Raw genomic sequence first — 12,191 nt, 5'->3', positions numbered from 1 at the left:
CAGTTTTGTAAAATTTCCGAACATCAGGGACACAGAGACCCCACAAGCTTCTAGAGAAGAGGTAAAAAAGTTTTATACAGAAGAAGAAGAAACCACATGGCAATAAAGTTTATCAGCAACACTGAGTATTACAAAACAATGGAGCAAGATCTTCAAGTTCTGAAGGAATATTATTTCCAACCTAGAATTTTATACCAAGCCAAACAATTAAGTGTGAAGGTGGAATAAAGACATTTTTAGACCTACAAGATCTAAAAAAATTGACCCCCATATATACTTTCTCGAGAAGCACCTGAAGGCTGTAATCCACCTAAAAGAAAGTAAACATTTAAAAAAAAAAGAAAGAAAAGATGGATCCAGGAAGCCCAGGATCTAGTCCAAGGGAGAAGCAAAGGGAATCCCACGATGACAGTGAAAGAGATCCAGGACCACATCTGGGCACCAGGCGTCTAGAGCAGCCCCTTTAGATTAGAGCATTGAAAAGACTCTGGAGAGAGTTCTTCAGAAGTTGAGGAAGTACCTAATGTTTTCAAATTTATTGAAAGGCGATTTATTCAAGTGGGAGAGTTTGGGTATCAAGTTACTGATAAGTACATAGAAACTAAGGAAATGATTAAAATGACAATAATTCACTCCAGGGAACACAAAATTGTATGCAGAAAGGAAAAATAATTATAGTATGCAATATAGTCTACCTAAACACCGTTAATATTATTACATAGTCACGATTACACAAACACAGAATGAAGATCTAGCTGAAAATATGACGCTATCAGGAAGATGGGGAAATGGGAATGGGAATTGTGTGGTGTGAGTGCTCGCTAGTCTGTGCTGTGTTGTGGAGGTGTGGGGTGTGGAGGGGGGTGTGGGGTAAGGAGGGGAAATCCACATCTTCCTGAGTAGGAAGCCTGAAACTGAAAGATCCATAGGCAGCAATGGAACAGAGCGTGTTTTATTGTGGTTATCCCAGGCTCCTCCCCTGGGATAACCACAGTCACGGATTTGTCATATTTCTCTCCAGATCTTTTTCCTCTTCATCTGCATACATAAGTCTGTACATATAAATAGCTGTTTTGTTTCACAGATACTCAGGAGGCTAAATCAGGAGAATGGCTTGAACCTGGGAGGTTGAGGCCACAGTGAGCCATGATCAAGCCACTGCACTCCAGCCTGGGTGACAGGGTGGGACTCTGTCCCCCAGAATAATAATAATAATAATAAAGGCTGAGAATCTCTGCTTTAAAGTATGTGTATGCATGGCTTTGGTAAGATGGAAATGAGGGAAGAGCGGGTGGGGAGACTGCTGCATTGTGTGGCTGGGCCTTGGTAAAGGTAAGCTGGGACTGCAGAAGCAGAGGGGCTCCTAACACAGCTTTGGGGTGGGGAGGTGTCCTGGAGGTAACAATGAAGGTGAGTTTTGAAAGACAGTAGAAATGAGCTGGATGTGGGGCTAGGTGATTGAAAAGCTGACTATTTTCTAAATCGAATTATATTTTAAGTTAGCAGCATTAGAATATATACTTCAGCTCTAGACATGGCATCTCTCTAATTAAAGCACTATTGGATATGATGTCAAAATTTACATGGGAAATAGTAAGAACTACGGCAGGTAATTAACAGATATGACAGCCATAAAACATTTTCCTAATTGTGCTTCTAATTTGACACCGAGCTTCCCTGCAGCCAGTTCAAAAGGAGCGATTCCATCAATTATATGGTTCCTGTTAGGAGGCAGAAGGAAGTTTAGCAGGCCTCTTTGGAAACAGAGCTTTCCCAGCTAGAACTGAACTCCTTCACTGGCGCTGATGGGTGATATTGCCAACACCCTTGAATTGCAAAGTTAGCACCACTTTGCACAGGTGCCTTCCTAATCTGATGCCTTTTTTTTTTTTTTTTTTTTTTTAACAAAAGAATGAATGAAATTCAAAAGCAACTCTGTAGAAGTTGATCCCCAGGCATCTGTGGTATAGAACTTTCTAGGGATAACAATAAAAAGTGAAATGACTCTTTTATAAACCAAGCTGGTAATCTATTCTAAAGAGTTGAAAAGGTATCCCTATTCTTTTTTCTTTCTTTCTTTCCTTCTTTTTTCTTTTCTTTCTTTCTTTTTTTTTTTTCTTAGACAGAGTCTTGCTCTATTGCCCAGGCTGGAGTGAAATGGCGTGATCCCGGCTCACTGCAACCTCCACCTCCTGGGTTCAAGTGATTCTCCTGCCTCAGCCTCCTAGTAGCTGGGATTACAGGCGCCCGCCACCATGCCTGGCTAATTTTTGTATTTTAGTAGAGACAAGGTTTCACCATGTTGGCCAGACTGGTCTGCAACTCCTGACCTCAAGCAATCCACCTGCCTCAGCCTCTCACAGTGCTGGGATTACAGGTGTGAGCCACCATGCCTGGCACTATTCATTTATTTCTAATGGCAAAATTATAGAAATCACCTAAATGACCAGTAATCTGGCAGTTTTCCAAATGATACAAGAAATAGGTAAATATGTTCTTGTTAGAAATTTAAATATTATAGGCAAAGCTAAAATCCTCCTTGACGACCCAGTCTGTCTTCACTCCCAGGTTCCCCCTCTGGGGTAACCACAGTCACAGATTTGTCATATTTCTCTCCAGATGTTTTTTCTCTTCACCTGCATACATAAGTCTGTACACATAAATAGCTATTTTTGTTTCACAGAGAGATTTTACCATCTGCATTGTATCATATTCTACATATTATCTACAACTTGCTGTTTTGCTCAATATTATATTTAGGTTTTCAAACCTCCCTCTTTTTTTTTTTTTTTTTTTGAGACAGAGTCTTACTCTGTCACCAGGCCGGAGTGCAGTGGCGTAATCCCGGCTCACAGCAACCTCCGCATCCTGGGTTCAAGTGATTCTCCTGTCTCAGCCTCCCAAGTAGCTGGGATTATAGGCATGTGCCACCACACCTGGCTAATTTTTGTATTTTTAGTAGAGATGGGGTTTCAACATGTTACCCAGGCTGATCTTGAACTCCTGACCTCAGGTGATCCGCCCGCCTCAGCCTCCCAAAGTACTAGGATTACAACTGTGAACCACTGTGCCCTGCCTCCCTCATTCTTTTTAACAGCTGCGTAATATTCCATTTGTGAATGTCCCCATAGTTTATCTATTCCAGTATAAGGTGGTCTCTAGTTTTCCACAATCACAGTGCTGCAGTTAAACGTGGGCACACATGGCCATGTCACACTGTTTGGTTCCCAGAAGGGACAAGAGTTCATTCTTTTACTAATTCCCATGTTTCTGTAACAGGCTGTTCCAGGCTCCCACCGGCCAGGTACAAAAGGGCCTGTTTCCTGTAGCCTCCCCGGCTTTCAGTATTGCCAGACAGCTACCTTTCCCCCAGATCTGAGGAGTGGGATACAGTAACACTTCGTTTTAACTTGCGTTTTCTAATTGCAAGTGACATTAAGAACTTTCTGTATTTTAAATATTTGGTCATTTATGTCTCCTTTTCCAAGAGCTGCTCAATCCTTCTATATTGCAAACACTCTCTCCCGTTGTGTGCCTTGTCCTTTAACCTTATTTGTAGCACCTATCATCAGACGGATATTTTAATCTTTTTTTAACTTTTATAGTTTGTGTTTATTCCACATTTATGATGATTTTCTCTTTGTTTTTATTGCAGTGAAGTCCGTTATTTTTCTTTTTAATTTTATCTTATAGTTATTTTAATGTTGCTTTAATAATATGTTTTTCCAGCATTATCCATCCATGATCTGATATGCCATTTTCTTCCTCAGGAGAGGTTTTCTACCAATTTTAGCCGTTTCCCGTGGTTGCTGCTGATCCATGCTTCATACCTGTTTTCTGTTTGTGGTTTCAGATAAAATCTACGTGGTTGACTTGAGTAATGAGCGAGCCACGTCACTTACCATCGAGCCACGGCCCGTCAAACAGAGCCGCAAGTTTGTCCCTGGCTGTTTCGTGTGTCTAGAATCTCGGACCTGCAGCACCAACCTCACCCTGACATCTGGCTCCAAACACAAAATCTCCTTCCTTTGTGATAATCTGACACGTCTGTGGATGAATGTGGAAAAAAACATAAGTACGCCCCTGAATTAGTGTATTTGTCCTGGGCTGTGACCAGCTCTTCTCTCCCTGCCTTGTCTTAGTGGGGTTCCCTCGGTACATTGTAAATCATATGATCAAAAAGGCCCATCTGGCCGGGCACGATGGCTCACGCCTGTAATCCCAGCACTTTGGGAGGCTGAGGCTGGTGGATGACTTGAGGTCAGGAGTTCAAGACCAGCTGGCCAACATGGTGAAACCCCTTCTCTACTAAAAATACAAAAATTAGATGGACGTAGTGGCAGGCGCCTGTAATCTCAGCTGCTCAGGAGGCTGAAGCAGGAGAATCGCCTGAACCTGGGAGGCAGAGGTTGCAGTGAGCCGAGATTGCACCACTGCACTCTAGCATGGGCAACAGAGTAAGACTCAAAAAAAAAAAAAAAAAAAAAAAAGCCCACCCACAGTGCAAGTGAGCAAGGGTGACCAAGAGGCAAGCAGAGTGTCAACACATCCCTTTGGGACCAGCCTCAGGTGGAGCCTGCAGCCCTCAGAAGTGTGTCACACTGCCCCATTTTCAGGCTTATGTCTCTCTGCCCAGCCTTCCAATCTTCCTCTTGTGAGATCCTCTCCTCTTTTGCTCAGATTTCCAGCCTGTCCCATCCCCATCCCCCCACACCCCACACCCCACACCCCCACTTCCATACTCACTGCCCTCTTGTCTTCTCTCACACAAGACTGCGATTTGACGTCAAGAACTTTGGCTCGTTCTGTTTTTCATCCAGGTAGCCCCTACCAGTGCTAGACATGCACTAGTCACTTAAAAAATGTTTAATCGGCCAGGCTCAGTGGCTCACGCCTGTAATCCCAGCACTTTGGGAGGCCAAGGCAGGCAGATAACCTGAGGTCAGGAGTTCCAGACCAGCCTGCCCAACATGGCGAAACCCCATCTCTACTAAAAATACAAAAAATTAGCCGGGCATGGTGGCGGGTGCCTGTAATCCCAGCTTCTCGGGAGGCTGAGGCAGGAGAGTCGCTTGAACCTGGGAGATGGAGGTTGCAATGAGCCAAGATTGCACAACTTCACTCCAGCCTGGGCAACAGAGTGAGACTCCGTCTCAAAAAAAAAAAAAAAAAATGTTTGATGACTGAAGGCCAGTAAACCAACAGCCACCTCCCTGCTGGGCTACCGTGACTTCTGATGTGTGCTCTTAGCATCTCTACAAATGCAGGAACTAAGGCCACAAGAGGCAAAGTAACCTGCCCGAGAACACCCTGTTAGGAAGTGGCAGAGTCAGAAGACGAACTGACATCTCCCCAACACCACTCACAGCTCCAACCACTGCCCAGAACTGCCTCCTGGGCAACATGTCTGGGTGGAGTGAAACCTGTGCCCCGCCCCATGACACTTAGCATCTAAGACACAAATACACAGAAGAAAGAACTTAAGCAAAAAAGGAGAGGAAATTTCGACCCTGAGTACTACCCAGAAGTTTGTTTGCCAGCTTAGTAAACAGTAAGAATGTGAGAGAGCAGAGGGACCGCTAGAAAAGGTACACAGAGGAGCCAGAAGTGGAGGACAAGGTGGGAAAAGAGAGATGGAAGGGAAACGCAGGGCAGCATGCAGACCCCCAACCTCAGGCTGACTGGAGAGCTGGGGAGGGTGCACTTGTGGTCTCCTGTGTCCATGGCTAGCATGCCCCACTTCTTCCAGGCTGCACAGACCACCGGTACTGCCAAAGGAAGTCCTACTCACTCCAGGTGCCCAGTGACATCCTCCACCTGCCTGTGGAGCTGCATGACTTCTCCTGGAAGTTGCTGGTGCCCAAAGACAGGCTCAGCCTGGTGCTGGTGCCAGCCCAGAAGCTGCAGCAGCATACGCATGAGAAGCCCTGCAACACCAGCTTCAGCTACCTCGTGGCCAGTGCCATACCCAGCCAGGACCTGTACTTCGGCTCTTTCTGCCCGGGAGGCTCTATCGAGCAGATCCAGGTGAAGCAGAACATCTCAGTGACCCTTCGCACCTTTGCCCCCAGCTTCCGACAAGAGGCCTCCAGGCAGGGCCTGACAGTGTCCTTTATACCTTATTTCAAAGGTAAGGGGGGTCTCCCCCATCTCCATGCCCCCTTAGTTTAAGTGTTCGTTTTATTTTATTTTGTGATCACCTTAATTAAGTTACGAGTTTGGAGAGAAGGAATAGCTCAGTATGCTGGTCCTTGCACAAGAAATTTGAAAGATAGTGAGTCCTAATCCTGACTTTACCATTAACCTAGCATGGAAAATTCCTGAGATTAGAAATAAAAAATGTTTCTGACAGTGGGAGGCGATGGTTGGTAGGCAGCAAAACACATAATCAGGTTTGAGTCTTTTTTGGAAGCAGGCAGGACATAAATGAGAAATAGCCAAATATTCCCCAGTCCCGGATTTTTAAGGTAGTGACATAAAAATCCTTAGGCAGACATTTTTATGACTCTGCTTTTACAATTCAGAATGCAGTGCAGAGAGCCCAGAAGGTGGAGCGTTGGGAGGGAGGTGAGTCTCCGGAGCCAGAGTCCAGCAGCACGGCTGGGCAGACGCGACCCTCCTGGGAGGCTGGCATGTGGTCTCCATGTTCTGAGGCAATAAATGAGGTCTAAATGGCTCACAATGTGACTTCTACATGGTTGACTTTAAAAGTCACAGTCACCATTACAAGTTGCTCCAAGCACATTAAGTTAGAGGCCATTTTAAAATTGACCAAGACCTTCGTTCGATGTTTATTTCATACTCTTACTCTCCGAGGTGTGAGTGGGAGGGAGAAGAATCTTTGGTCATAAGGTCAAAGTGGGTCCAGGCTGCCTGATATCTCCAAGGTTACCAGAGAAACTCCTTCCAAGGAGTCTTTGCAAATAAGACACATTCTCATCAGTGTGGAATGTGTGGGTTTTATCTCTCCTGAAGGTAAGGAAGGGATTAGTTGACATGTCAGGAGCTCTTTCAGCTTTGCAGTTCCAGAACTCTTCCCAGAACCTGAAGATATTTTAATCTCCGAAACAGAAATCAGTCTATACCAGCCCCACCCTGGAGCAGGGCAGTAGATGAACGTAGTAGCTACGTTGAGAGCATTTCTGAAGGGAAGCTGAGATAACCACCAGTTTGGGAAACTAGCCTGGTTTTTGTTTGCCTGTTTTGTTTTTTTCAAAAGTCCTGAGTACCTACTCTGACTGAGACTGATCCAGCACTGACCAATACAGTGGTGCTAGCCACATATAACTATTTGAATTTAAATTAATATGAGGCTGGGCACAGTGGTTCATGCCTGTAATCCCAGCTCTTTGGGAGGCCAAGGCAGGCAGATCACTTGAGCTCAGGAGTTCAAGACCAGCCTGGCCAACATGGTGAAACCCCATCTCTACTAAAAGTACATAAAATTAGCCGGGCATGGTGGCTCATGCCTGTAGTCTTAGCTACTCAGGAGGCTGAGGCTGGAGAACTGCTTGAATCTGAGAGGTGGAGGTTACAGTGAGCTGAGATTGTGCCACTGCACTCTAGCCTGGGCAACAGAGTGAGACTCCATCTCAAATATAACTAATAATAATACATTAACATGAAACATTTAAAATGCAGTTCTTTGGTCATGCTGGGCACATTTCAAGGCTCAGCAGACGTGTAGCTGGTGGCTACCCTATCAGACGGTGCAGATCCAGAAAATTTCCATCATCGCAGAAAGTTGTTAGACAGCCCCAGTCTGGACAGTTGGACTTCATCTCCCCCACCGCTCCCTTTCCTCTCCATGTTGACTGAATGAAACATCTGTCTGGATCTCCCTCCCTTTCCTGCAGAGGAAGGCGTTTTCACGGTGACCCCCGACACAAAAAGCAAGGTCTATCTGAGGACCCCCAACTGGGACCGGGGCCTGCCATCCCTCACCTCAGTGTCCTGGAACATCAGCGTGCCCAGAGACCAGGTGGCCTGCCTGACTTTCTTTAAGGAGCGGACCGGCGTGGTGTGCCAGACAGGGCGTGCATTCATGATCATCCAGGAGCAGCGGACCCGGGCTGAGGAGATCTTCAGCCTGGACGAGGATGCGCTCCCCAAGCCGAGATTCCACCATCACAGCTTCTGGGTCAACATTTCTAACTGCAGCCCCGCGAGCGGCAAGCAGCTAGACCTGCTCTTCTGGGTGACACTTACCCCAAGGACTGTGGGTAAGGGCCTTCAGGGTCTTTGGGGATAGTGATAAACAGGAAATTGTCAGCTGGAGGATAGGGAGCAAGCCTGGAGACAAGTCAGAAACACAGATTGAGTCCTGGCTGTCCATGTATCAGTCAGCTATTGCATCAATAGTGCTGAGTAACAAACCATCCCAGAACATAGTGGCTTAATAGCAGCCATCTGTTATTGCTCCAACGTTATCTGGGCCCAGTTTTGGTCTGAGCTGGACTTATCTGGGCTCTGTCATTCATGCACCTGCTGGCAGCTGCAGGTTGGCTAGAGCACTTTGCTGATCTTAGCTTGGTGCTTTCAAAAAGCTGAGGCTCAGCTAAGATCATCTGAGACAACTGAGATTACTTGGCTTGACACTACATGGTCTCTTATCCTTCAGCCTGGGCTGTTTTCATGGCAGAGGCAGAGAGATCCACAAGAGACTGGAGGAGGCATATAAGGTCTTTTGATACTCTAAAGGAACTCACGCCATCCCTTCAACTGCATTCTTTTGGCCAGCCTAGATTTTTTTTAGTCAGTCTGCCAGCATCCTTTACCATTCATCTCTCTTTTGCATAGGGGAAGTCTCTCCACACCTGTGGTCTTCCTCATCCACAGAGAGTAGATAATAGCCACCTCATAAAAGTACCATGGGGTTCAGTGTCATGAATTAAAATATGGGGACCTGAAAAGTCTGACAGGTACATGATTTTTTATTGAGTCTCAGTGAAATGTTGGAATCCATGAAATACCCTCCATGGGAGGCCTTGAAGCCAGGATGATGAGTTTGCCTTTGTTCCTCAAAGTCGTGGGCACCACTGAAGGGTATCAAGCAACAGAATGCAGGTGTGGCAAGACAGGCTGTGGTGAGGCCGTGTCTGCCCTTTACTCGGTGAAGGCACAGAGCATCACAGTGTCAGAAGCAGAAGGGACCGTGGAGGCTGCTTTTTTCCCTTTCCCTTTCTGGGGGTCAGTGTGATTGAGGATCCATCCAAGCCGCACAATTGGTTAGCCTCAAAAGAACTGGTGGGAGCCAAATGCCACAAGTGAAAACCTCTCCACACTCATAGGTTACCTCCTGGGTTTTTTTCGTCTCTTAGATTCACTTTCTGTCATTTCTTTCCATTCCTCTTTCCTTTGGATCTCACCTTTTGCTTTCTTGGTGAACAAGCAAGATATTCTAAATCTCTGTTTGGTACAGGGTTCCCCCTCTGATTTATTTTCTTTTTCGTTTGTGAAGCTGCAGGAAAAGGACAGCACAAAGGAAACAACCCTCCCTTTAGCTGCCTCACTTCTGACTTTTGACTCCCTGCTTTCTCCTATCCTCCTCTGCTCTTCTCTTCTCCAAGACAGACTGTGGCAATCGGTGGAACACACCTGGTGTAGGCCAAGAGTAGCCTTTGGAGTCGATCTGGTAGGTCCCTCAGTTTGTTTCAGTTGTTCATTGCTATAAACGAACTACCGCAAAATGTGGTGGCTTAGGCAATAGCCATTTTGTTTACCCACAATTTGTGGATCAGGAATTCAGACAGAGCATAGCAGTGTGTCTTATCTGTGCTCCAGGGTATCTGGGGCCCCAACCAGAAGCCTTGAACACATAGAGAGGATGGCTTGGAGAATTACTGGAGACATATGTCTAGGGCCTTTGGTTCTCACTAGATTGGTTTTTTTCCCCAGTGGGGTCTGTACATTGCTAGCTTGGGCTTCCTCACAGCATGGTGGTCTCAGCATCGTCAGACTTCTTACATAATGGCTGGCTGTCTCTCAGAGAGAAAGTGCAAGCTGTCATCCTCTTAAAAGTTAGGCCCAGAACTGGCACAGTTGCCTTCTATTGGCTGACCCAGATCCAAAAGGACAGGAAATAAGCACTTCGTGATGTGAGGCACCCCAAATGCACACAAGGAGCCACATGTGTGGTGTTCCACCTTCGGAAAGATGACAGCTGCTTTTGGAGATGCCTCAAATTCGTTGTAGAGCTAACCCCAGCTGCCTCTTCATCTGTCTCTTCATGTCTCTGCTCACAGACTTGACTGTCATCCTCATCACAGTGGTGGGAGGTGGAGCCGTACTGCTGTCTGCCCTCGGACTCATCATTTGCTGTGTGAAAAAGAAGTAGGTGGAATCTCTTACTCTCTTTATCTGATTTGACGCCTCCTCAGATCACACAGACTGGGTGGATTGTTAATTATTGACTTTGTTTTCTTGCTTCCCATTTTTTCCCCCAAAGATCAATGTTAAACAGTATTGCCAGATGTGAGTCATGCTTTCAGGAGAAAAAAAAAATCCCATGCCTGGGATTTTTATCCACGCCTGGGGGTGAGGCGGGGATAAAAATCACATGTGACATTTTCACCTGTAGTTCATGGTGCAGCTGCCTCAGCACAAGTCCCCTGCGAGCAGTGTGCTGTTTGCTTAGTAGATTGATCAAGCAGGGGTGATCTTGGAAAGAAAATGCTCACTAGGCTCTGCCAGACTGTGCCTCTTAAACCACTCCCTCCGTCACCTTAAGGAGAATGAATGTGTGTTGTCCCAGCTTGTTCTCCTGCAGTTTCTTAAGCAAACTGCTTTATCCTTGTCTATTGGGCTCCAGGTATATTACAGACGGCAGGCCTGTGGCCAAGAGGAAGGAAGGCCCAGTTAACTGCCTCAGTCTCTCTTTCCATCCCCTCAGGAGGACAACTTCTGTTTTATTTATTATATTTTATTTTATATATATATAATTTATTATAAGCTCTGTTGCCAGTGGCATGATCTCATTTCACTGCAGCCTCCACCTCCTGGGTTCAAATGATTCTCCTTCCTCAGCCTTCCAAGTAGCTGGGACTATAGGCACACACCACCACGCCCAGCTAATTTTTTTGTATTTTTTTGTAGAGACAGGATTTCACCTTGTTGGCCAGGTTGGTCTTGAACTCCTGACCTCAAGTGATCCACCCGCCTTGGCCTCCCAAAGTGCTGGGATTACAGGCATGAGCCACCGCACCAGGCCAAGCTTCTATTTTATAAAAGGAAAATGTTGACCTTTTTAAACAGAGTCCATGGTGCCACCAAACTGTATAAATTCTGCTCATATTTCTGACTAAAGTCATGGGAGAGAGAGCTATTTTCCTTAGCATGATTTCACTTTCCAAAAAGCCAACGTCAAAAAATTCTTTTTTTTTTTTTTCTTTTTTTTTTTTTAAGACAGAGTCTCACTCTGTCGCCAGGCTGGAGTGCAGTGGCACGATCTCAGCTCACTGCAACCTCCGCCTCCTGGGTTCAAGCGATTGCCCTGCCTCAGCCTCCTGAGTAGCTAGGACTACAGGCACCTGTCACCACGCCCAGCTAATTTTTGTTTGTGTGTGTGTGTGTGTGTATTTTTAGTAGAGACGGGGTTTCATCATGTTGACGAGGATGGTCTCAATCTCTTGACCTTGTGATCCGCCCACCTCAGCCTCCCAAAGTGCTGGGATTACAGGTGTGAGCCACCATGCCCAGCCAAAAAATTCTTTTTCAAAAATTAACTGTGGACCTGAGCAGACAACTGAAATTCCTGGTCTACAATAAGAGTGTCTACAAATGTCTCTGCTGATGAGGAAGGACTGGCTTGCAGGAGTCTTTTCTCCGTGAGAAGCGGCTGTACCTATAACACATGGGGAAAAAGGACTGCTTTTAAGGAAGCATCATGTTACTGTTTCTCTCAGGGAATTTTCCCATCTGGGGTGCATGGAATAGCCCACCCAGCTGGGGAAGCGTGGCATTAACACTGGGCCCCAGCTTCCTTATCAGGAGGGAATTGGACAAGGAAAGAGATCCAGCACTTGCCTCATCTTGAAATAGCTCCAGTTTAAGCCTGAGAATCATCAGCCCAGCCTTGCTACAGGCCTTGCTTGTGTGAGGCTGCTGGCTGGCAGGTTTGCATAAGGCCTATCCATGCCCAAGCTGGTGTAGGAGGACGGACAGGTTGTATAGTGAGAATGAGGAGAGACGAT

General features: G+C 46.1%; 1 protein-coding gene across 1 annotated transcript in view; it reads left to right on the top strand.

Annotated features, from left to right (window-relative positions):
- Positions 1 to 12,191, top strand: part of CDCP1 (CUB domain containing protein 1) — a 62,856-nt gene that overhangs the window by 45,735 nt on the left and 4,930 nt on the right. The window contains exons 5-8 of the mRNA XM_005546873.4: positions 3,854 to 4,075; positions 5,750 to 6,130; positions 7,857 to 8,222; positions 10,245 to 10,332. Coding sequence (XP_005546930.3) covers positions 3,854 to 4,075; positions 5,750 to 6,130; positions 7,857 to 8,222; positions 10,245 to 10,332 — 1,057 coding nt within the window. The remainder of the gene's footprint in view (positions 1 to 3,853; positions 4,076 to 5,749; positions 6,131 to 7,856; positions 8,223 to 10,244; positions 10,333 to 12,191) is intronic.

The sequence above is a fragment of the Macaca fascicularis genome, chromosome 2 (genome assembly GCF_037993035.2).
Source record: "Macaca fascicularis isolate 582-1 chromosome 2, T2T-MFA8v1.1".
In the NCBI taxonomy this organism is placed as follows: Eukaryota; Metazoa; Chordata; class Mammalia; order Primates; family Cercopithecidae; genus Macaca; species Macaca fascicularis.
This window is presented reverse-complemented; position numbering and strand designations above follow the sequence as displayed.